Below are 26,201 nucleotides of genomic sequence, written 5' to 3'. Positions count from 1 at the left end.
CTTCTAAGAGAAATCAGAAGTAGATGAAATAGGGCGAGCGCTAGACTAGAAAACAAACCACAAGAGTTGAAGCCTTACCTCTAGCACAGTCCCAGACTCGCCCTGAGCTCAGCACAGCTCCTCCACACGTCACTGGAACAGAGGCTTAGAGTTACCTTAAGCCCAAACCTTCAAAACAATACACAAACAGGCACCCTACTGAGTTAAGCATGGCTGCCCCAGCCAAGGCAGGGTTCTGCTTACACACCTCACGTTACCCCACAGGAGCCTTCAGACAGTTCTGGGGAAGGAGCAGAGTGCAGGGGGTGCAGGGCTCACAAACATGCCCCAGCCTCCAGCTGCTACAATTCACTTTTAATAAAAAAAAAAGTGTTCCCAAGAGACTACTGCTCATTCCTTTGACATTCCACATTTTATTGAGTTTGGCTGGATTACAGGGTTAGTTGTATGGTACATGAATTCAATAAATATTTAAGAACTGGATGATGAAGCCCTATTGCATTAGAGCAGGAAGTTAAGTACATGGCTAAGTAAAAATGTATTATTGTTAAAGCATCAAATAACTAGCTGGGTGGACAAATGTAACTCTTGGGAGAAAAAAAAAAAAAAGGCATGTACAATTCAGACGGCTTTCTGGTCAAGGACAGCATGGATGCCCATTACCAGTAAACTGACTGATAAATTAGAGTGAGGTTTGAATCCAGAATGAAACATACTGCAGCAGTTCTGCCATTCCCTGGCCAGAAATGAAAAGGAATATTTACCCAGAGCAACACTCTGCCTTGTCAGGCTGGATGGAGAAGATGAACTCTCCAGGTAGCAATGCTCCTACCACCAGTCTGCTCCTTCAAAAAGCTTTTTGGAAAAGGAGGAGGAGGAGGGGGTGAGGAGAATAAGAAATGGTGGGAGAAGGGTCTCACTGGCAGATGTGCTGCTACACTCCAGCTTTCTAAGCTTAACAGAAATCGCTCCTTTGCCACGACAGACAGCATAGGAAGCGCACAACTCACCTAGCCTAGGGATGTTTTCCTGTTGTCTTATCACAGCAAAGGAAAAGGTATCAGTCAAGTCCACTTCTTTCTCTGAAGACATGAGTAACAGTCTTTAATAAATGAAAAGAACTGTCTGAAGTCCCCAGGACAGATCTTTAAGGTAAAGTGGCACGAGCACCTTCCCTGTTCAGGAGAAGTCCTGCCTATGGGGTTCAATGTAAGACGATGCAAGAGCACTTAAGTTTCCAGGAAGCCCAGCTACTAAAGCAATATACAAACTTCTTATGCACCCTATCCATACCTGTGCACCAATCCCCAACAAGATGGGGAAGCTACAACACTACGGCGATCACCCCTCCACCCCCTGCCACAGTTCCAGCAAGCCTCTACATCCTGAGATTACACTTCTATCTTAGAAGGGCTCCAGCCAGGTGGAAAGGCTTTGCTGGCACTGCAGGGTGGATCATTAGGAGCCACACATCATACACTCATCCCGGTTCTCCAGGGAGCACACCATGGCTGCTTTATTCCTCTCCTTCTCTTCCTCTTCCTTGGAGGCTTTCTCCCGCTCTCTAAGTTTTTCTTTGTTCAGGGTGAACTGGATGGGGTTAGCAGCTGGTTTTGTCCTCAGATAGTACATGCCAGTCTTCAGACCCTGCAGAGCAAAAGCGTGACCCTAAGAGCTGGAACCAGCTGGAGGTCAGGTAAGCAACACTGCCAAACCCTGAACTGCTGAGGCTGACCTCCCTTAGTCCGTACCACTGTATTGGTCTCACAGCCATGTCTAGAAGTCAGGATTAACGGGTGCAATGCTGCGAGCATCCACAGCTTTATTGCTCTAGAAAGATATTCCACCAGTAAGATAGGATTCTTGGAAGGAAACGACCGTTTGCCCTTCTAAGAATCAGTGAGACCAACTTTTTCCATGAAAGAACGTATTAGCCCGTTTGCTCTCTGTTCTGGACAAGCCCCCTGTCCCGCCCGTGTACCTGCTTCCACCCATAGAAGTGCATGCTGGTGAGTTTGCCGTAGTTGGGTTCTGCAATGTGGATGTTGAGAGACTGGCTCTGATCAATGAAAGCTCCTCTGTCTGCTGCCATCTTGAGGATGGTTTTCTGGGAGATTTCCCACACTGTCTTATAGAGCTGCTTCAAGTCATCAGGAATCTCAGGTATATTCTAAAACAAACAGGAAGAGTTTCCCAATGCAGTGTAACCAGCGACCACCCAAACGTACATATTTATAAAATCAAATTCTTCACCAATTGCTGAGACTTCAGCAATCCTGACTAGAACTAAGGCTTTTTTGCAGCTGAACTCCATCACTGAATCCAAATATCCTGTATCTGAAAGCACCCAAGCATAAAGAAACGTTACTTGCTGAAACAGGACAGCATACTCTGGGGAATTTGAGACAAAAAAACTGTTTGCAAACAGCCCATTACTGTTTTGTCCTAAGTAGTTGGGAAGTCTTACAAAAAGCAATCCAGCAGCTAGTACCCACCCCAAAATTCCTGACAGGTGGGATGCACTTTATCAGCATGCATGACTCCAAACACAACAGTCACAGCAGCATTTCAAACTCCACAGCATAAATGATTCAACCCACACAGACTCTTCTACATGTAACTTCTAGATCTGGATGTCATATACTCAGCTCCTGTCTCAAGCCTACTCCCTGCTAAGAAATTACCCCTTTATATATGATAAATGGGAATCCAAACATTTGCAGAATCCGCCTGAAGTAAAGCACCCTGACTCGGTATTTGCTCCAGCAAAAATTAGTAGTACATTTCCACTGGGCTTCTCTATTACATGGGCAGGCTCCAGCAGGAACAAATTACCACCGAGATCAGACACATCCCCTCATATTTCTAATAGAAATGCTACACCTTAAAGCTTTTCCTCCCCAGGCTAGTGAGTCACTCATACACAGCAGAGCTCAAAAGCAGCGTGTGGCGAATCAGCTCCCAGCCAGCACTTCCCAGACTGCGCCATTCTCCCTGGTTTCTCATGCGTACCTGGATAGAGCCGTTGTGGGCAATGATTTGATTTTTCATCTCCTCATTCCACAGGCCTCTCTCTGTGAGATCTTTCAACAAGTGCGGATTCACAACCTGTAAGGGGCAAAGGCCAAAGAACAAAAGCACTGTATATTCTGCTAAGCCGTACGCCCTCATACTGCACAGACAGACCTTCCTAGAAGAGGCAAATCCACCCCAGTGTGCACAGGTTTTTAAGTGGGTAAACAAGACCTTGTACAGTACTGACAAACTTTCACTCTTCAGTCAGCTTTTGCGTGCAGAGGGCCAGAGTAGGCCCAAGGTTAGAACAACAGGGTAGCAAATGTGAGCTGCTGGCCACCGCAGGCTACAAAAGGCTGTCTGCAATGCCTGGCTGACACCAACCCGGAGTAAACTAGTAGAACAGTTATGGGAGAAGTTGCTGGATGTTACAAATGTGAAGGCAGAGTGTATGGAACTCACCTTCATGAGGAATGCCAAAAGATGTGAAAGGGAGAGATCTTGACTTACCAGGGCCACCGACCACAACCTGAATTACTAAATAAGGGTGTAAACAATCATCAAGACTGGGGTCAGAAGGGGAAGGAACAAAACAGGTGCAAGCTGTTTATTTGCAGGAAAAAAAAAAGCAATGAACATTTGCTTGTGACAACTGTTTGGGGGTACCCTGCACCTGACCTACACAATGCAGCAGGTTAGTAAACCTGTTGTTCTGACCACACCATGCATCTGATTTGGTCGTGCAGGCAGAAGGAAATGGAGTGCTTACCCCAACATTCATGAGGAGATGTGCCAGGGGGATGTAGGACAGACCAGGCCTCCCTAACAGTCAGATATTCCCCCTGTCTCATATAGAGCTCTTTGCTAACTCCAGCCTCCAGAACTCAAACTGGTGCATACTCCTCCCTCAATGACAGACCCCTACATCTGTAAAGCTTTGACATGACCTCTTCAGATTTGTTTGAAGCTTTACATACAGGTCTTTCCTCTGGCCTGGACAAAGCAGCACTGTGCTCTCAGTTACTCTTCCCACAGCATGCATGTCAATAATTTCACTAATCATCACTCATTTAGCAAGTATTCCTGCAGGCCATCTTGAGGCCCTATGAAGAGAGAAAAGCAGCACTTCTTTACCATTTTGCATATTCCACAATGCCTGTTCTGGAATAGGTAAAACTGCACTACTACAGCACATAGTACAGGCTAGATGTTCCCCTTGGTGCTTTTGGCTTTCGACATAAACATCTAACTGAAGTGAGTTACCAAGCGTGGCCTCCATCTGGTCTGCCTTAGCAGTGAAAGTCATCAGACACAAACCCAGAAAAGCTCTTTCCCATAGCTGCCTCGCTTACCTGAAACTCTCCCGAGAGGACTCTGCGTGTGTAGATGTTACTGGTGTAGGGCTCGATGGATTCGTTATTGCCCAAGATCTGAGCAGTAGAAGCAGTTGGCATGGGAGAAAGGAGAAGGCTGTTTCTGACACCATATCTAGTAACAAAAGTCAAGAGTTAGAAACTGTCAACCAAGTAAGAAAGGACAGAAAAGGCCCAAGAACAGCACAGTTTATACACTGTCTGCTAAGAGGGCCAGTATAGGCAACTCTCAGCTCACAAGCTCAGAAATCTCATCTCCTCAGGGTAACCTGCACACCCTCAGATTACCTGCAGTAAAAAAAAAAAGGAAGCTCCAAAAACTTGTAATGTAGACTGACATGGAAGCATAACTAAAATCTTTGCTACTTTTGCCTTTAATCAAAGGCTTTCCCAAATTATTTAGTCATGAGAAAGGGTGCATAGAAAAAATCTCTCAGGCACACAACTCCACAGCACTCAGGCAAAAACAAAACGAGCAGCCCATGAAGAACCTGAGACCTCTCCATACACAAGCCAGCAGACAGAGTTACTAAACTGAAAAATTAAGACCCACACCAAGTGAAGAAATTCATCATAGACACTTCACGCTGTAATGATTCCTGTCTCCAGGATGTTCAAGGCTCAGCTGCTTTTCCCTGTCAGTGGGGAAAGAGTTCCCAATCCTGGCTGACTCTGTCCCACTCATCACTACATTTGTTTAACTGGAACACAAACCATTCTGCTGATGCATCCAAGATGAAATAAGAGCTCAGCTAAATCAGAGTCTAGAGGGTGGACTTGTTCTGGCTTGTAAGAACAAATACGAAAGAAACCATCCACAAAACAATTTTGAAGAAAGATCTACTGGGGCAGGGAACACATAGGACCATTTTAGATTTGCGCCCTATCTTTTGGGTTTAGTCAGTGAGAACATATCGAATGCATTTTACATCCAAGACAAACTGTGCAAGACTACTCACTTAGCAATCTTCTCCTTTAAAGTCTTCCAGTCCCAAAGATCAGATGGGGTGACATTCCACATGTCATACTGAAGAATCTGAAGAACACAGGTGTAGTCCAAATTAGACAGGGCGCTCTTTTCTCCATGTTTTAGAAATCACATTGTACATTGGCCTGTTATTCCCATTAACTCTTCTCTACAATTTGGCCTCAGTGAAGCTCCTGTACCATAATCTGACAAACACCCAGACAGGAGAGCCAGCACAGGCTGAGTCTTGCTTTTCTTTTATTGCTCTCTGCACCTCAGATTACCTTACACATTTCTTACTGCACTTAAGCAGCCAGATGATGGAGGAAAACTCCAGCACCATTTGTACTGTTGCAATATTATCAGCCTAAGGTGTTTCAGTCCTACATCTCCTGTAGCAAAGACCAGGCACGGTTCCATTATCTGCTTTGGCCCTGACACAGGACAGTTCCTGGTACTTACCCCTTTGCTGACAGGAGAACCCTCATATGTTTCATACGGTCCTTGCTCCTTGGCAAGTTCACAGCTGGCTTCCAAAGCACCGTAATAAATGGTCTCAAAAATCTGCTGGTTCAAGCGCTGGGCCTCGGGACTTTCAAAGGGGTACCTCATCAAGATGAAAGCATCTGCCAGGCCCTGCACACCAATGCCAATGGGACGATGGCGTCTGTTGGAGCGTTCAGCCTGCGTGGCATTCAAGCAAAGAGAGTAACTACCTTTAGCAGAACTACATAGAATCACAGAGTAAATTAGGCTGGAAAGGCCCTCTGAGAGAAATTTTCATCTGTACCATTGCCTTAACTTTTATGGGCCCTCCATTCTGCTGCAAGAACCCACCTCCCAATTCTGCCCAGTTCCCCACTGTTTGCTGTTTGGTGAGCCAGGAATTTGAGGACCCAGATTATGTTTATTAGAAGCAATCACTGATTTTAATTGCTCAACCTGACACACAGAGGGAACCTTGATTTAGAAGTGAACACTAAGCACTTCCTGAAAAAAACAAAACAAACAAATCCCCCACCAAAAATCCCACCAACACGCCCACGAAGACACATACATTCAAATTGTACATGCTAAAAAAATCTGATCCTCATCAGGTTTGGCTTCACACTTTGTGTATTTGCTTATTTCCTCTCCATTGCCCAGCTCTGCTGCTTGCCCTTCTATGTTCTTGCACTGCAACAAACCCTGCTCCCACTGCTCTTCAACATTTACCAACTCTCTCCCCACTTTCCTTCCAGAAAGCAGTCTATGCACCCTCCCAAAAATGCATAAAACCAACAACTCAAGACTGAGTTACTTCTTGGGATCTCTACAGGATCCTTCTCTCTGTTCCACTTTCCACTCTACTCCTAGTGCTGTTCTGTGCTTTATGGAAATCCACACACAGAAAAAAAAAATCCAACTGCAGAACCATCAAGGGGAAGTTTTTTCTACAACTGCTTCACTAAGGAATCATTCTGGGTTGAAGATTAAGAAGTCACTAACAACAGGTCACGTCTGCCAACAGGTAGTTCATGGAACTCCCAAGTATTTGCCAAAGTAGGTTTACAAAATGCCTCGCTGATTCCTCCTGCCCCAGACTGAACTGGGTTTGCTTCAGAACAACAGGCCGTTTGTCACCAGACTCTCAGCACACCTTCAGCCCCGTACCAGCTCAGCACAGGACTCACCTCTGGCACAGGGTAGTAGTTGATGTCAATGATTTTGTTCAGGTTTCGGACAATAACTTTAGTGACTTCAGCTAGCTTCTTGAAATCGTATGTATGCTCTGAAGTGACGTACATGTTCAGGGCGATAGAGGCCAAATTACAAACTGCAACCTGTGGAGAAAACACAGTGAAAACAGGCATGCCAGCCAACACCCCACGCAAAAAAACAATCTCAGCCCCAGAGACACAAAAAAACAAGCAACCTATGAGGTTGAAAAAGTGCACTCCTCATTCCTGTACTGTCTTTCTGAAAGGAATATCAATGGTGATATTGGTATCTACTAAACCTTTTTGAATTGTTCTTACCCTTTCTGCAACTCAGTAGATATCAATACCACCATAGAAATTCAGCCCTCTGGCTGGGTAAATCCTGTTGCCCCTAAGCTATCTTTCCAGAAACCCAGTCTAAGTATCTCTTGTAATGCCAGAGCCAGCAGCTGATCTCAATGAGATCCAGACTATATTAGGGCATTTTCTGGAACAACTTTTAACACTAATATTTCCAGCCCCAGAAAAATTAAACAAGCTAAAATTTCTTGTGCAGTGCTGGCAGGCAAGATGGGTCTCCATCTCTTCTACTCAGGATTTTATGAATATTCCAAAGAGCGTGAGCTAAAGTTCAACTAGCAGCTCAGGCAGTAGAAACAGATACTTTCAGTTACAACAGCCTCAAGAGCTTTGCTGCACTAGAAATTCCCCATGCTGTACTAGCACTAACTCATTTCTATGTCCTTCCTGCACCTTGGTTAGCAATGCTGCAGTCCAAATATAGCACATCCATAGAGCACCACGATAGGTTAGTACACAGGGAACTTAGGGGAAATTGTTACTGAAATCTAACTGATGTTTTACTAAATCATTAGCTGAAGGGGTGCTTACATCAGCTGCAAGAGCTCACTTCTCCCTCCAGCTTTCAGACGTTCACTTTGATGGCTCTCTTGTTTTATACCAAATCCTCTGTGGGAGTTGGCAGGGAGGGGAAACCCCCAGAGTCAGTGCAAGAGCTGTAAGTACTTGAGTCACAACATCCCCAGAATTTTCTTAGCTACCTGTTCCCTTCCCCAACCAACAGTCAGACATATTCTAGAAAGGTGCAACAGGAGCAGTCACAGCTTTCCTGAATGCTAAAAGTTCCTGCTCTCCACCTACCTCATCTTTGCTGGTATACTCCACTATTTCTGTACATAGATTGCTGCATTTGATGGTCCCCAAGTTCTGCTGATTGCTCTTCCGGTTGCAAGAGTCTTTGTACAGCATGTATGGCGTGCCGGTCTCTGTCTGAGATTCAATGATAGCATACCAGAGCTGCTGGGCCTTCACCACTCTGCGGACACGGCCTTGCTTCTCATAACTGCAACAGGGCATATGTAGCTTAACAAATCCCAGGCTCTCCAAAATTAGCAGTGAAAGACAATCATTTTTAACACAACATCAAGTTCCCAGGCAGGTAAGACACCATTCACTTCTGAATTGTGTGAACTCTGAACTGTCCTTGTTTAAAGGAAATAGAAATCTTTCACTACAACATCCTATACAACTTGCTCAAAACAAAGCCATCGACCGCTTTAAGTGGGGATCACTTCAAAGTTTCCCTCTCACAAGCTAAACCAGTCATTCATGCATAGTTCTATCCTGAACAGGTCACAGTTTGAGGCAAACAGTAAGAAGACATTCCCCATCTTTGTCATTTTATCAGTCTGACAATGGAACTCACTGACCATTTGTGAGCCAACACCACAAACCTGTGCTTTGGCTCCCAGATACCACACAAGGGCAGTTCTGTGAATGGATAATCACTTCAAAATCTATTCACTTTTCTTACCTCTCATACAGTTTCTCAAATTCCTCTCCCCAAACCTCATCCAGGCCAGGACACTCATTTGGACACATTAAGGACCAGTCCTGCAAGAAGGAAAAATATTCAGAGAAAATCTTTAGGCACCCTGTTAATTAAAGGCATTCACCTTCAATAGCAGATCCTGCTGCAAACAGGAACATGCAAACTACACTTCCCATCCTGAAAAACTAGGAACCAACTCTGCCAGCAGACATGGGGAAGACATTTATTAGACCAGTCAGATTTATTTTAGAAGTAATTATATGAGTATTTATGACCAAACTGTATTTTTAGTCCTGAAACGGCTAGTTCTCAAGATAGAACCCATTTCAAAGCAAATACAAGCAGTCATATGAAGACCAATTTACCGAGAAGACTTTGATGGTTTTAGGAAACTCCAGACTAAGAATCTAGCATACTAGTATCAATACTTAAGTCATCGGCTGCAAGATTAAGCACTGAAGCAAAGTGTCCCACTGGAGCTCTCCAACTCCATTTTCCCCCCGCACTGCCTAGTTCTCAAGTGGGGTGCAGCGGCTCTTTCAGGAAGCTCCTCTGCTGCTAGGAAGGTAGCTCTGCAAGCCTTCATGAACTCCATCCCCAGCTGGTCACCCAGTCCACCACTAACAGACCTGTTCTGCAGGTATCGGGCTTCTTACCTGGTTGGTTTCAACTCGCTTCATGAAGAGATCAGGAATCCAGAGGGCAAAGAAAAGGTCTCTGGCTCGCTGCTCCTCTTTCCCAGTGTTCTTCTTTAAGTCAAGAAATTCAAAGATGTCCAAATGCCATGGCTCCAGGTAGATGGCAAAAGCTCCAGGTCTCTGATACATAAAACACAGTCAAGATCAGAACAAGCTTCCCTTGAAAATAAAATCTGCACTGCTCCTGAGTGCACACAATACCCTCAGCTACCTGAAGCTTAGTTTTACAGTTACGTTAAGGCAATTTCAGTATGCTTTTTTGCGTTACTGCTGCTCTCATTTATTGGAACTGGGCAATGTTACTAGTTCCAGATTCTCAATAAAAATTACTTAGTACCAAAAATATATTTCCTCTGTGTCAACAGGAGCTTGACAAATCTTAGAGTTACTGAGTCATGCCTCCACTGACCTCTGGACTATCCAAAGCAAAGGATACAGATCCAGAAGCTTTCTACAGCCTTACACCTGAATTCACTACAGGACATTCAAGGAGTGACTAATAACCAGCACAAGAGGCTGATCTAACAGGTGCACATCATGCAGCAGACATATACCAAAAGACACACCTGCATGATAAAATGCATAGTGAAAGGGGAACACCAGAATATCAACAAGAAGGGGGGAAAATGACCAATTTTCATTATGTGTCATCTACAACCACTTCATCAGCTCACCAATGTTATTGGGTCAATGTTTCACAGTGTGGAACCTCTCCCTCTGACCTGAGGTTCCCTTCTCGACCCTAATTTAATGGAAAGCCAGTACCTTGTTACCACCTTGATCCACGTAACGGGCAGTGTTGTTGTAGACTCTCAGCATTGGAACAAGCCCATTGGAATTTCCATTTGTCTGCAAAGGCACAGGAAAACCATCAATACTGACAAGCAAGTGCCCGAAGAGATGGGTCTACATTTTCTGTACGTCTTTCAGCAGTCTGCAAAATTCTCATGCTGAAAGCTAGGAACTAACCACCTCAATCCGTTATTTGGTAGCTCCTTCCCCCTGCCTTTTTTTTAAATAGGCAAAAATGTATTTATCAGCTACTAGTCCCAAAGTTAATAAAGCACACCTTCTAACTTCTTTCCTCTATATCATGCAACCTAAAGGCCTGCAGAGGTTACATACACCGTGACAAAAAAATTAAACACACGTCCACAGATGATCTTGAGCAGTTAGACATACAAAAAGGAAAAGGGCCAATGCACGAGTCTCTGAGCATGTTCATAGGTGGCTAATACATAAATAAGTTGGCATTGTCCGATCAAACAGTGGAGTAAGATCCTAATTTTGGAAGGACTTCTATTAGGAAGCCAAAACACCAAGGAAAACCAAACTTGCTGCCTCTGAGCGCGCTGAAAAGGGAAACACTACTGAGCTAGACTAACTGCTGTGTTAAACTGACTCGGTAGAAGCAGCATTGATTTGGCAACTGAAATATAGACATTTCTTGAAACTGGAAGGTTAACCTTTGCTGGGAACACCATCTGCACCCTTACCCCAGCAATATAGCTGCCCGTGGCTCGGATACAGCTCACTGCGAGGCCAATCCCACCAGCAGACTTTGAGATCAGTGCACACTGCTTCAGAGTGTCATAGATTCCCTCAATGCTGTCATCCTTCATGCACAGCAGGAAACAACTAATGAAAACAAATAGCTTTAGCATACAAAGATTAACACAAAAGAATTCAAGAAGTATTTCACCAGGGCTGCAGAAAAACAAGGGTAAATGCTGAGTCTTTAACATGCTACATAAAGCAAATAAATGAAGCAAAATCATAGGTTGCAAAGTGGAATAAAGGACAGTTTTAGAAAACATCACGAGCAACAGTTGTATTACTGATACCTGTGTTAGCAAAGCAAAACATTTTTAAAATCATAGCAGTTATGCTTCCTACTTTAGCGTATTTTAGAAAACAACTACCAGGACTCATTTTCTAATCTACAGAAGAGTATGCACATAAGTAACTTTAAAATAAAATATAGCCATGTAAGCATTTCCATTAGCTTTAGAAGCTTACAGAAACCAGTGTATTTTTCCCCAAAGACTACACTAGATATCGGGTTAAATTTGACAGCAGCCTCTCAAAACTTCATAAACAATCACAGAAACACAGCTACTATTTTTAGCGGTTGTGAAAGCATTTCCTTTGAATGGATCCGATCTCCAAAACTTTGTCATCGTCCAGTTATGCATTAAGCAAACCTGAAAGCCAAGGGTACCTGGAAAGCTGAGGCCGGTTGGTGCCTGCGTTGAATAATGTGGGGGAGGCATGGGTAAACCACCTTTCAGACAGCAGGTTGTAAGTTTCAATTGCAGCATCAATGTCATTTTTGTGGATCCCCACCGATACCCTCATCAACATGTGTTGAGGACGCTCAGCAACTAAACACAAAAAGCAAAGGAGAAAAAAGAATGTCAATGTGACAGGTACTATTAGTACAGACAGATGTAGAGAACACAGCAATAAGCTACAAACAATGTGCAGTGGGCTACTTGAGAGCCGTAGTTTTCATAGGAACACAGAATAATTCAGGTTGGAAGGAACTTTAGGAGGTGTCTAGTCCAATCTCCTGCTCAAAGAAGAGTCAGCTAAGAGAATCAGATCGGTTTGCTCAGGACTTTATCCAATCAGGTTTTGAGAAACTCAAGGACAGGAACTGCATAACCCCTCTCAAAAATCTGCTCCAATGCTTGACAGTTCTCATGGGGGGAGAAAAAAACCCACCTGTATTAACAGTTAAAATCCAATCAAATATCCAGTTCAGCATCCAATTGCTCTCTAGGTTTATTATATTACAATTAACCTCTCACCCTTCTGGTGTCCTAGGATTTTCACACTAAAGGCCTGCAACAACTGACACTTATAGCACAGTAGGTCTTTCAATTTAAATTTATTAAAAAGTGCTTAGCATTATGAAATAAGTTGTCAGCTGGACAGGAACTATTTCATCTTCTAAATCCTAGATAAGAGGCAGCTTTCAAAGCACTAGGGTCCTTAAAACAGGCAGGTGAGGCACAGCCATCCAGGTCCCACTGCCATTATTTGGAACACCCAAGTAAACTTGCCACCTTGCTGCTCTTTAATGATCAACTGTTCTTCATGCAAGCATACCACTGCCACCAAAAAATGCTAGATTCTTAGGCTAAGGAAAGAAGTTGCACATGCCCAGAGAACACCTACTACAAACATTTTGCTATTTTTTTAAACCAGTGTTCACTGGCAAGCTTTACAGAAAGCTGTGATGTAGTCTATTTACCTCCTCAACCCCTGCTCTGAGCCATGGTTTTGACTACTAAATACTACTTTAAGCTGATACACACAGTTCTTACCTTTCGAGTTGATTTTCAGCAAGTAGGAACGTTCTAGTGTCTTTAAAAAGAGAGAATGCATTTTAGTAGACATTCAGATTTCAGTTTTTAAAAAAATCCTATTAACTCCAAACTCAAGCGTCTTCATGCTCCTTATCCCAGGCTCCAGCAGAAGCACCAACCCTGCACTCCTCTCCTCCTTGTTAATGGCATAGGACATTAGGTGACTAACAACCAAAAAAAACCCAGAAGTCCACTGTAAGTGTGGACTCAGTCCACGCTGAGGACTCTATGCTTTGGATTACAGAGCGGCAGGGAGCATGCAGCCACAAGGTTCAACACTACCTCCCCACCCACAGAGAATTAAGGCCAGAAGACAAGGGAGTGCTTGTTCTCCACAACCCCATCCCTCCTTAAAAGTATTGTTAGTCACACTGCGATAATGCTCTCCAGGCAACCTGTATCACAATGCGCAGTGCTGGGTGTTGAACACACAAATGACAAATACGCCAAGTCCACAACTAGAGCAGGTGCCTTTTAAACTTGTGCCTAAGGGATTACAGCAGTAATTACAGGAGGGGGATGCCAGGAGTTGCATATATAACATATAGAAACACCATCCCCCTTCAAGGTCCCCTCTCTGTGCTGGCCTATGCTGTTCCCACAGCTGCTCTGCTCGTTACACACACTAGTTGTTTCCTCATTGCAGACTACTTCCCCCAAACTAGAAGGCACCCCATCAGCTGTGTTGATGGAAATGCTAGGCAAAGACCCCCAGTTCTTACAGAGATTCACAAGAACCATCTGAGGTACCCAGTGCTATGGAAAAGCCAAGTGCTCCCCAGCTAACCCTCCAGAGAGCCCACTGCGTCATGCCCTAAAATGATTCCGCAAAGAACAGCGTGTTATGAGGGCAGCAAGAGGAGCAGATGGTGGGGGCACAGTAGACTGGACTGGTTGTGGGGTAGATGTTCCAGCAGCATGGAAGATGACAAACGCATGGGATGACACACTGAGAACAACTGTTACACAAAACAATGGGGAAAAGCAAAATCCCTTTTTCGGTTTATTAAGAGTCAGATTATTTGCTTGAGGAATGGCACGAGCTGTGCAGCTTTCAACAACATTCAGTGCTATCTGCTGCGAAACAGTTAGAGCCCCACAGTTAAAATACTATAGCAGCCAAGGGTACGCAACGAAGCCAAGAAGAAAGTACATAATTCATCCAGTTAAGCAACTGCTTTGTTCAGGTACTCTTTGTTTTTTACATGGCCACTGATGTCCCACCTACTCCAGTGCTCTCCTTGCCCAAATCTAGATGATTCTGTAAGTATTCCCGTCCTTCCCAAAAGACTCAGCTCCAGAACAATATCAAAACAGCAGTCTTCATTCTCGTCAGTAATGTGCTTTTTACCTTAAAACCAAAATAGTTGTAGGAGAAGTCTCTGTCATAGATAATGGCAGAATTCAGGCGCTGAGAGGAAATAATACAGAGAAAAATTTACATTTACCATCAGGTATTTCGTGCCTCACATTAAGGTATAACAAGGCTATCATTGTTTGACATTTCTGGCCTCAAAGGTCTAGTGAAACAGATATCAGACCAGAGGGAATAAAGCAGGGAAGAGCATGTAGCCTGAAACATCAAACGCACAGCTTTAACAATTTTTTTTTCCAAGTACAACGCACAACTGTTAGCTACGTTTTACTGAAGTCTAACTAGACACTGAGAAACACAAGATAGAATCAAAATACAAACGTGACTTCCCCATAAGAACACAGACCTGGAACAACTTGAAATCAGAAACCAAACCTCATCTCTCCCTTCTATGCACACAAAACAGACTGCTACATCAAAAGGTACTTTTTCCTCAAATTAATTAGTTGTGCTGACCATGACTATGAGGGCATCCAAGAAAATAGATTCTACTACAGAAACATCCTCATATGAAGGAAATTCCTACATCCTCTCCTTTTAACTCTCCAGAACAGAGCAGTTATCACCTGCACTGGTTTCTGATTGGCTTTTTGTCCTAAAACAGCTTACTTAAAAATAAGAAAAATAAATTATCTGAACTAGTTCACTGAATTTTTAAAACTTAAAAATGAAAAAAAATTACGTACATCTTTGTTGGCCAGAACTATGTCTAGAGTTTCTTTGGAGATCATTGGTGAGTGCTTCCCATTGTGAGGGTTTATGTAGTTGTAGAGATCGTCCATCACATCTACAACAGAAAGGTATTTAAAAAGAGGGACATCCACAGACCTCCACAGGCATCATCTGTCATTTGTTTTCAAGGATTTAACAGGCAGGACTACCCATCCTTGAAAATAACTCCCTCCAGCTCCACAAACATACAACTTTTCTTCTACCTGCTCAGTACCATTACTAATCAGTTCGCCTGAAAAATGCACTTCTCTTACAATGGTTTTTATAGAACGTATAACACATGATAAATGGGAAAGAAAGTGGGTGCAACCTAATTTTCATCAGTTACGTTTTTCATCAATCTCTTTATACAGATACTTTTCACAAAACAGGCAATTTCATTTCCCCTGTGGCATTCCTAAAATTCATGTTTTTCATCTCCATGGCATTTTTAGTTAGCCTGGGTACTTAGTAACTTCTGCTTAAGAGATTTCCATATTTATAGTCTCTAAAACTCCTACTCCCTTTCTGACTAATTGCTATCCAAGTGCCCCCAAAGAGACTTACCACTGAATACTTTCTTAGTTTCTTTGTGCAAATTGGACACTGCAATCCTCGCTGCCAGGATAGCATAGTCAGGGTGTTTGGTGGTCAGGGTTGCAGCTGTTTCAGCAGCCAGCGTATCCAGTTCCACCGTCGTGACACCACTGTACAGCCCCTGAATCACTTTCATGGTGATCTGGGCCTGAAAAAGTAAAATTCTGGAGGTTAGCTACCTGTTGTTGGGGGAAAAAAAATCCTGATGTTTCAACCATCTACGATGTCAGATATGCTTCACTATAAGCAGTACTGTTTACTCTGCTTGAATAGAAAAGCAAATTAAAATATTGAACCCTCTTGGTGAAGTACCAACTCGTAAAATTTTAAAGTAATGCTGGGGCAGAAGGGAGAGTGAGGAAAGAGTGAAGAAAGCAGAAACTGTCAATCTGGAATCATTAACAGTTCTGTCTCTGCAGACTTTCCTAAAGGCTAGAATAGAGTAGCAGCAAAGTTCACAGGGACAAAAGTCAGGTCAAAAGAGTACTTGCCTGGAAGTTTTGAAACTCCAAATGAAGCTTGACTTTATAAATGCCTGATGAGACATGGAAGTGCCTCACTTAAAATCATTTCACGACACGAGCAAAAAAACCCCAACCCTGGAAGGGACACAATGGCTTTTACTTCATGGCTTAAACTCATCTTCATCTGCCAGTTGGGGCCTTTTGTGGGAAAAGACTTTTGCATCTACCACCTCTAAAGTATTTTCTGCTTTTCCCTCAAGCATTTAGCACTGATCACTACAAGAAAGAGCATATTCTACACTGGAGAAGAGAGGTCTGATCTATTGTGGTAACTGCCAAATACATCTGAAGTGCCAACAGCCTCACAAAACCCGGACATGTAATTTTCAAACCTTAATCTCTGAAAGTAAGCACGTTAGGTTAGGGACTTTTAGTACTGGCTTGTAAAGCATCTGGCACAAGAAGGTCCAAGTCCAAAAGGAAAAACGCAATTCCAGGAAGAGAGATGTCACACACTACTGCAGAATTAATAAGAATGCAGTGCTCCATATAAGATTAGCTTCATTATTAGGACAGGGGTATCAAGACTCAGAAGGACTAGGAATCTTGCTTCTGTCCGATCATCAACTCCCTGTGTCATTGAGATCAAGCTGGAATACTTTGTGTTTCAATAACCAAGTCACTAAGGCTCCTCCTCCTGCTCTCTCTCTTTGGCTGAAGAGCACTACTTTTTGGTACAGAATGAATGTCAGATGTTTTACAGATGCAATTTAGGACATGAAAACAGATCATTAGATCTTGGAGATGGGAACAGTCTAAGTTGGCAACTCCAAAGGAATAGACTGGGTCTGCAAATCTGCATAAAAGTCTCACAGACAGCAATGGATCCATGAAAGAGTCGTCCTCTGCACAGGCTTTGGAAGGAGAAGCTTACACGGGTGGGATCCATGTGCACTCAAAATCCTACGCAGCTTGAAAAAAACAAGTTGGGATATTATAGTGACAGGGGGGTTCTGTCAAACAGGAAGGGCACCTTGTTTTATTAAGAGAGGACCAAGAGTTACTTTCCATATCAAGTAGCTTTGCTCAAGCTTTGCAGGTTGAAATTGAGAGCGATCTACCAACAGCAAAATATGTGACCTGGAGCAACAAACAACTCTCTTAAGCAGAAGCAGCTCAAGCGCTTCAAAAATATTTGAGGTAAAAGCCATTTGCAATAGGTAAACTGATTTCCCCCCCCCCCCCCCCGTCTTGGACTCTGTACCTGTGAACCAAAAACTCTCAGAACACAATTAGAAGAAACACATTATGAATGCATTTGCCAAGAGTTCCTGTGCAGGGCGCCATGCTTGGCTTTTGCCAAGAACAACTGGGTAACATCTGCTCACAACTGTGGCTTTCAGCAGAGACCACCACGAGGGGTAGAGAACAGGATAGCAGGGAAAAGGACAGACTCACAGGATCGACAAAGTCAGCGTTGAGCCCGTAGCAGAGCTTCTGGATGCGCGACGTGATCTTGTCAAACATGACACGCTCTTGGCGTCCATCTGTTGGAGAAGAGGTTCCCGTTACAATAAAGAACCAGTTAAGCACAGCGTCCTCCTACTCAGCACCTCACACAAGGAGCCAACCCTCTTTTGGGGGAGCTTGGGGTGCGAATGTTCAGGTTCTCTGCTCAGGCCCAAGGAGAGGAGAGGCTATCCCTCTGCCTGGGCATGTCCTTGCTGCAGATGATCTACTCTACGTGAGATCCCTCGCTCAGAGGCACGGTCTCAGTATAGTGACGAAAACCAGAGGGCTCACACTGCTTTGAGAGGGGCATGAGTACCCGCTACGGGGCCAAGAAACTGCCACCCCACCTAAAACTTTGCATAAACCCAGTTCTCAGGATGACCACTGCAGACATGGGGACCCCCCCACCAACGCTGGGGATCCCCCCTCTGGCCGAGCACTCTCCTTTGATCAAACATGTGGGAACGAAGCCCAAAGCTCATTGTCATGGGGGGGGGGGGGGGAAGCGGGGGTGCATCTCCCAGACAAAACTGAGGGGTCTCATCCCTCTCTCTTGGTGTTATGGGGGAGCTCCTTCCCTCCAGGTCCCCCCAATGCAGATGGGGTGCTATCCCCTCACACTCGGTGCCATGTATGCTGTCCCCAAAAGCGGAGGGGAGCCCATCTTTCCACACTCGGTGCCATGAGGGACCCCCCCCCCCCCCCCAAAAACAGAAGGGAGGGCTATCCGCTCACTTTAAGTGCTATGAGAGGGACCCCCCCAAAGCCGAGGGGGATCCTGCCCCCTCACACAAAGTGCCATGAGAGGGACCCCCAAAGCTGAGGGAGTGACCTCGTCTCCCCGCACTCTGTGCCATGAGAGGGGACCCCGCAGAGGAGAGGCGGGACCCCGCAGAGGAGAGGCGGGACCCCACCCCCCCCCCCTCGGTACCGAGAGAAGCCCCCGTACCCGGTCGGTGCCCCCCGCGGCCGAGGCCCCCCCTCACCCCGCTTGACGACGTGCATGGCGGCGGTCGGTGTCCCGGCGCGCAGGTCTCTCAACGGCTCCTCAGCGCCAAGCGCGGTCTAAGCGCTTCCCGCTCCCGCCAACTGCGCTGACCCCGCTGCGCCGCCGTAGGGCTCCACCCCTCCGGCTGAGGCTGCGGGCGACATCTTGGCTCCAGGCACTACCTCCTTCTTTGTCCCCTTCCCCCACCGCCACAGCTTCAGCACCGTCTTTCACCGTTGCCGGAGACTCGTCCCTCCCTCCATCCCACCGCCCCCCCCGTACTCCCGGGAAACAGCACCCGCCAGGGAAGAACACGCCGCTTGCCCGCTTCCAAGATGGCGGCCAACAGCCCGCCTTCCCGTAAAAGGAGGCGGAGGGACAGGAAAGGGCGGTCCACGCCGGCGCGAGAGCGCGGCGTACGGAGTCCGCGAAGGGACAAAACGCCTTCGTCCTGCGATAAGCAGTATAATAATAACAATGGTAATTATAATTGTACTAAAGCGAGGCCCGGACATAACACTTAACGAGATCCTCCAAGTGAGAGGCGGTCCCACTGCTCCATTACTGCCCTTGCCCCACACAGAATGCCGCTCCCCTGGGGCAGAGGCCCGTGAGGGCATGGCGGCCTGTTGCACCAGCATGGCGCCCAGCCCAGGCCCTCCCACGAGGGGGCTGGGGCAGGGGACAGGGGGCCCTGGCACCCCGTGAAGAGAAAGGTCGCCAGGGAAAACACAGCCCCTGGAGGGCTCTGAAGGCTGGGACCAGGGGACGCTGAGCCGCCATCCTCGGCCAAGGCGGCGGCGGGTGCCCCAGCTGAGGGTGACATGAAGGGTGCGCATCCCGCCACAAAGGGGATCACAAAAAGCGCATGGCTGCCTTTAAAACTGACATTGTCGATGAGGGGGCACCCTCCCCCTGGGCTTCAGGAGGGTGAGCCCCCTCCCATGTCTCCTTCTGCTGATACCTGTGAATATTGAAATATTAAGATCAATTCAAGCAGTTAGAGCCATTGCTCAATAGATGTAACCAAACAAAAGGGAAAACATTGTAACTTAGAAAATAATTAGTTGTAAGATAAGAAGCTCTGGAACAATCTCATTTGAAACAGCTCGGCCTTGGAAGAACAGATGCGCAAAGATAAGAAAGTTACAAGGTGATCCCAAAACCAGCCTTGAGGGATACGGTATATGTGATAGAAGGACTGAGTCTGAAGACCCCCCGACGACCACCCGGAGGTGCTAACAAACGTGGGCGAAAGACGTTAGCATATGCTAACGAGTTCCCAGAAAATCCATGACTGTGATAAGCACTACTCAGAAATATACTGAATATGTATATTAACATAGTATAAATACTTGCTAGTTTTGTCTTTTGGGTGTGCACATTGGGTGGAGTTATCCCCCATGCACCCAGCGCTGTTATAAAGAATGCTTGCTTTCTAAAACTTCAAAATAAGTCTTAGACAGTGAATTATTTTGTCGCTTTCTGGTAACACTGCAGTGCTTGGGGAAATGTGTGGGAGCCCAGGCAGGGCTACAGGCAGCAGCACCCAAAGCACCGCTGAGGCGTACATGCATAATCCAACCCAAAACGTCGGTATTTCCTCTGCAAACGTGCTCTGAATGTCTTGGAAACTTGCAGCTGAGCAGCAGCTGTGGCACTCGTGAGTCTGAAATGGCGTGATAATATCTTGTGTTTATCATTAACAGCATCTTCCTTTTCTGCACAGAGCCTGTGAAGTACTTCTCCCCCTCACGAAGCACACCCACCTGCAGGGGACGATGCTGAGAGCCTCACACCGTGCAACCTCCTCACTGTGAGCGGGAAACAAGGAAGCAGAGGCGAATACAGCACCGCAACGGAAACCTCAGCTTTTGCACCGTGAGAATATAATCATCAATGTACCTTCAGCTGAGGCACATCCTGTCAGCCTCAGAAAGAGATCCCAGGAGCTTTGGGGGCACAAAGTGGCTGGAAGTTCAGTTATTTATTTCTTCTGGATGGACCACTGTCACTTCCCACATGAGGGTGTTAATTCCGTTCGGACTTAGGGCAAAAATGGCAATTACCGATTCCTCAGCACCAAGGTTTGCTTTGAAGGTGCCCTGTGCACCGGCAGGTCAGCCTGATCCTGTTCAGCTTGAGTGAGCCAAGCAGGAGCACTGCACAGAGGCTGGCAGCCCAAAGAGCTCTCGTCTCAAAGATGTGACACAGGGAAATTTTTGGAACTGGTCAGGAAGTGGGAATAAATTTGAGGTTGTTTCTGTATTTAATTGGGAAAAAAGGCCTACAGAAGGGAAAAGCATGGCATTTTGATCCATTTGAAGTCTGACCTGTGCTCACAGATCTTTGCCCTCAAGTCTTCTACTTTGTGCTTTATTCACTGTTTTGTGAAAAAGACAGTAGTAGGTGGAGCAGTTGTTCCATTTTATGAGGATGTGACTGTATGTCATGTGTTAAACTGCTGCGGAGGAAAACCAGCCTCCTCCCCTCCAGCATGGCTGTGGCGAGATCAGAATGACCAAGATAAACCCAACTTTTTAGAGAGGTGAGTTTTGGAAGGAAATGGAGCAATGAAAAGCAAACTTCCTGAGGCTGTGCAATACTTCACCTCCACCCAGCTATGGCTGGAGCGGAGCGTCTGTGCTAACAGGTTCCTGTTGTTACTCCTTTGCTGATTTCCACAGTGAAATTTCCTTTGCCTGAACAGGCTGCTCCATTCAAACTATTGGAGCCACAGGCATGTGCAGCTGGCACCTCAGCTGCACAAGGGCATTGAGCTTTTCCCAGCTAGGAAATGAGCGCTGAGCTGGGACAGCACTCAAAACCGAACCAAGGTTGCTTCAGTACCTTATATTCACGCAATATGAAGCCACAAAACAAAGGAGCTGATCCTGCCATGGATCGAGGGGACAGACATACCAAGGACAGCGTGGCTCCCACCTCTTGCCCATGCACTCCTGTCTTACCTAGTATGAAGGGACCTGGGAGCTTCATGTGAGTCCACTTCCCTGGAATGCTCTGCAGGGAACCCAGGATGCTGGACCAGCAGAGGTTTGCATCTCATCTCACTCCAGAGCTGACATGCTGTGTGATGTCCTGATGCCGACCCCTCTTCTAGACCAAAAAGTCCAACCTCCCTTTCAGCAGGGAACAGAGTTCAGGCCTCTCTTACAAAGCAGCCATTGATGATGCTGATGATTATGTATCTGACCATGTAGCTGATAAAACTGGGCAAGTCTTGAGTTCACATCTTCCCTTTGGAGGAGGAGATTCACACTTGGGCTCCCATCACACAGGTAGCACTGTCCCTGGCAGGCTGCAAGTGTCCTCCAGACAGAGGCTCTCTCCAGTTCTCCTGATAAAGGTCTCCTGCTTTTCCCAGTCCTGTTGGCTTGTGCTGTGTGCTTGTAGGTCATGTACTGGACTGAGAAGACATCCTGAAGATCCTGACAGTGCTGCGGTGCCAGGCTGCCCAGCTGGCAGCACTCCTGGTGCAAGTGGAGAGCTGTCGGGCTTGAGGAACATGTCTGGCCAAAGCAGGGGAAACCATGAGAGTGAGGTAGAGGCCTTGAGTCATGGACTGAGCTGCACAGAGGTATCTTAATCCTGCCAGGGACAAAGACTTGGGCTGCTGTGTGACTCCGGCTGAGAGGGCCCCTAGAGTACGGTGGAAGATGTGAGTATCTTACATCCCTTGAGAGATCCAGTCTGTGAGGAGAAAATACAGATGGAAGGGTCTAATCCTCCTGGTTGTTTTGTGCATCATAGCACACTATGCTAATTCCCCAACTGATTGCTGGTCTCTTGGTTGCCCTGGGGCAACTGTTTGCAAAGCTGTATCATAACTGTTTGCAAAGCTGTACCAAAACAAGACCACCAAAATTACCGAAGTTAAAAATACCTCTTCCATTTCCCTCTTTCAGATGACATTACAGTTAATTGCTTGACCCAGAAACTTCTGTAGAAATGCTGTTCATTTGAAGAGACTGCTTGATTTTTGATTGCCTCTCTTGCAAGCTCTAGGACTCTGCAGTGCCCCAGGAGTACAGCAGCGCTCTGGCAGATGGCATGCAATGAAGGCGACAGCAGTCACCAAGCAGAACAACTCTTTCTTCCTTTGGTTTCCTCCCATGACGAGCTTCCTTTTTGCTCCTGACTTACATTTGATTGCAGTCACCCCACAAAGTTATTATACAGTCTTTCAGATGGAGTCCCCAGCTTAGTGGGTCACCTGACAATTCACGACCCATACTCATCCTGCACAATTGTTCTCAGTTGAAAAGAGTTGACTCTGATGCATCTGTATTTGAAATATGTCCCTTTCTCCACTCTCTTCACTGCTGCAGTGGTGGAGGATAGTCCTGGTTCAAGGGGTGTTTCCTTCTTCTGAGGAACCTGCTCCGTTCAGAGGTTACAAACAGCTGGCTCTGGGTGCAGTGTGAGGGCAATGGCCAAAGAGAGACATGGCCAGGGCATCAGTCACGAAAAAATGCACATGATACTGAGAGACAGACAGAAACTGGTGTGCAGCAGAGGATCGGGGATCTAAACCAGCATCCCCTGAAAGATGCAGAGGAAGGGAGGCAGAAATGCTAATGAGAGCAGATGACTCAGTGGCTGGAACGGGGGAACTGCAGGAGCAATACTGACTCTTTCATGGATAGGTCACAGTTTTGAGTTGAGCTCTTTCAGCAGCTGCTGCTACTCCTGATGCTGAGCCTGTGTGAAGGCGGCAGCAGTCTGTCTCCCAGAAAACCCACACGGCTACTTCTGCTCCTTATTTGGCTCCCTGGTTTTCCCAGCAAACAGGCCAGGAGAGCACAGACACTAACTGGGAAAACAGAGTGACAGTAATGGGTATTTGGGGGATGTGGCCATCAAAGATAACCTGGAAAGGGAGATGGAGCCATTCCTGAAACTCTCCTTCCATGTCAGCATACAGCTTGACAGAAACATAGTGCAATGGGTGAGCAACTGGCTGACGGGTCAGGCCCAAAGAGTTACGGTAAATGGGGTTACATCAGGCTGGCAGCCAGTCACAAGTGGGGGTCCCCAGGGCTCCATTTTAGGGCCAGTTCTTTTTAATGTTTTCATAAAGGACTTGGATGTAGGACTAGAAGGTGTCGTGAGCAAGTTTGCGGATGACACAAAATTGGGATGAGCTGTTGATTCCGTTGAGGGTGGAGAGGCCTTGCAGAGAGATCTGGGCAGACTGGAGAACTGGGCAATCACCAACCGCATGAGGTTTAACAAGGGCAAGTGCTGGATTCTGCACCTGGGAAGGGGCAACCCTGGCTATACATACAGACTGGGCCATGAGACGCTGGAGAGCAGCCATGCTGAAAGGGACTTGGGGGTCTTGGTCGACAGCGAGTTGAACATGAGTCAACAGCGTGCCCAGGCTGCCAGGAAGGCCAACTGTACCCTGGGGTGCATCAAGCATGGCATTGCTAGCCGGTCTAGGGAAGGGATTGTCCCATTCTACACTGCGCTGGGGCGGCCTCACCTCGAGTACTGTGTGCAGCTTTGGGCGCCACAGTAAAAAAAGGACATCAAACTGTTGGAGAGTGTCCAAAGGAGGGCAACAAAGATGGTGAAGGGTCTAGAGAGGAAGACGCATGAGGAGAGGCTGAAGTCCCTTGGTTTGTTCAGCCTAGAGAAGAGGAGACTGAGGGGAGACCTCATCGCGGCCTACAGCTTCCTCATGAGGGGGAGCGAGGGGGCAGGCGCTGATCTCCTCCCTCTGGTGACCAGTGATAGAGCCCGAGGGAACAGCATGAAGCTGCGACAGGGGAGGTTGAGGTTGGATATCAGGAAAAGGTTCTTCACTGAGAGGGTGGTCGGGCACTGGAACAAGCTCCCCAGGGAAGTGGTCACAGCACCAAGCTTGACTGAGTTCAAGAAGCGTCTGGACAATGCTCTCAGTCATATGCTGTGATTCGGCTGGTCCTGTGTGGAGCCAGGAGTTGGACTCGATGATCCTTATGGGTCCCATCCAACTCAGGATATTCTATGATTCTATGATTCTTCCTTCCACCTAGATGCTGTTCAGCTTGGGAGGGACAGCAGACCCCAACATGTCCCTTCATACTACTACCCTCCTCTTCCTCATGCCTTCATGTCCACTGGCCTGCAGCACTGAGTGGGAGCCTGGCACCATTGTCTGCCTCTCACACCGCTCTGCAGCGGTGTCGGGATCGGTTGCCTTGGCAGTGCCACAGCCCCGGTGCCCCAGTGCGCCTCCTGTGCAGGGCCACAGCTGGGGAAGACACTGGGCTGCTCCTGCTCAGCCACGGCGGTCCGGCGAGCCCAGCACGAAACCCCATCCCAGCAGAGGCTTGGTGCCAGGAGCGGCCACCCCAGTGCACACCCTGCACCAAGCTCTGGGTGAGCAACGGGTGCTGCCTCATCCTGCTGCGCACAGCCCTGTCCCCAGAACTTGTACTGAGCAGTTAGTGATGCCTCTGGTCCCTCCTGGCTGCAAAAGCAAGCAGGATGAACCGTTTGTGGGGGGCTGTGCAGGCTGTGGGGTCCAGGGGGACACTGTCGCAGCAGATACTGCACCCCAGGCCAGACCTAGCCAGGGTGGAGCTGCACGCAGCACACGAGTGGAGCGTGGCCGTCCCTCCCTCCCGCCGAGCAGGAAATGCCGTGCACTGGGCACCTCGACACGCCGGGGACCCCGGCCCCCACCATGCCACCGGAGCCCACAGTAGGACCATGCCTGCCCTGCCCTGTGCTGCCCCGGGCTGCAGGAGACTGTCCTCCCAGTGCTGGGGACCCACAGGATGCAGGCCACCTTCCACAGCCCCACTGCAGCTGGCCCTGCTGGGAACCACCACAGTGAGCCACAGTTATGGTGGGAGCAGCATGGGGAATGTATGGATCCTATAGGGGTTTCTGCAGATCATTGTCTCTTAGCCACCCACGTGCCAAGGTGATGCCCAGCCCAGGTCAGTTCCCCTTGCAATCCCTCTGCCGTGGAGCAGTGCCCTTCTCCATCCTGATGGGTGGACAGTTTGCCCCGTGGCTGCAGTTTGGTGGAGCTGCCAGGATTCCTCAGGGTGCACAAAGCAGCCAGAGCCTGGTGTCCCCTTGGGCACGGGGCAGGTCTCCCAGCCATCTGGATGACTCTGGGGAGGCTGTGCTGGTGAGGCCAGCTCTCCTCTTGAGAGCAGGTGAGGCTGAATTTTTTCAGAGGTGAGAGCATCTCTGTAGAGGGGTGAATGGAATCCTCTGCTCGCCCTTCTGTTGGAGTGCTAACCCGATGGCTTGTGCTGTAGGTCGCTGCTGGGGCATGGGGTGGCCAGGAGCAAGTTTCCTTCTGGGGGACAGAGAGTGTGGGACAGGCAAGCCAAGGGTGTCACGGCTCCCAAGTGAGCCCAGACAGTGTGGGGCACATGAATGGTGGGCATGATGGGGCTGCTCCACAGCAGCCCTGGGGGGCTGCGCGCTGCCCTTGGAGCTTCAGCCTTCTGGTTCTGCTGCAGTGCAAGACATGGGGGCACAGGACAGGACAGGGCTCAGTCACAGTGACAGTGCTGGGCACTCTAGGCTGAGCCTGCCTGGGCT

The 26,201-nt window shown here is 47.2% G+C and overlaps 1 protein-coding gene across 2 annotated transcripts; it reads right to left on the bottom strand.

Annotated features, from left to right (window-relative positions):
- Window positions 1-393: 393 nt before the first annotated feature.
- On the bottom strand, window positions 394-18,993 carry RRM1 (ribonucleotide reductase catalytic subunit M1). 2 transcript variants are annotated; one of them, XM_075742729.1, is made up of 20 exons: window positions 18,925-18,993; window positions 18,625-18,777; window positions 17,585-17,673; window positions 15,633-15,810; window positions 15,041-15,141; window positions 14,331-14,390; window positions 12,938-12,977; window positions 11,827-11,989; window positions 11,102-11,243; window positions 10,371-10,454; window positions 9,564-9,725; window positions 8,890-8,969; window positions 8,217-8,418; window positions 7,029-7,178; window positions 5,818-6,039; window positions 5,348-5,424; window positions 4,368-4,503; window positions 3,013-3,108; window positions 1,982-2,170; window positions 394-1,647 (listed from the first exon to the last, which is right to left on the bottom strand). In XM_075742729.1, exons 2-20 carry the CDS (start codon window positions 18,641-18,643, stop codon window positions 1,459-1,461), a joined length of 2,379 nt encoding a protein of 792 aa, XP_075598844.1. In that variant the 5' UTR covers window positions 18,644-18,777; window positions 18,925-18,993; the 3' UTR covers window positions 394-1,458. The 2 variants fall into 2 exon arrangements, with proteins under 2 accessions (XP_075598844.1, XP_075598843.1); XM_075742728.1 differs by lacking the exon at window positions 18,925-18,993 and having other exon boundaries at window positions 18,625-18,876.
- Between the last annotated feature and the right edge of the window lie 7,208 nt (window positions 18,994-26,201).

This window comes from Balearica regulorum, chromosome 1 (assembly GCF_011004875.1).
Source record: "Balearica regulorum gibbericeps isolate bBalReg1 chromosome 1, bBalReg1.pri, whole genome shotgun sequence".
NCBI classification, from domain to species: domain Eukaryota; kingdom Metazoa; phylum Chordata; class Aves; order Gruiformes; family Gruidae; genus Balearica; species Balearica regulorum.
The sequence above is the reverse complement of the archived record's forward strand: the minus strand, read 5'-3'. Positions and strand labels throughout refer to the sequence as shown.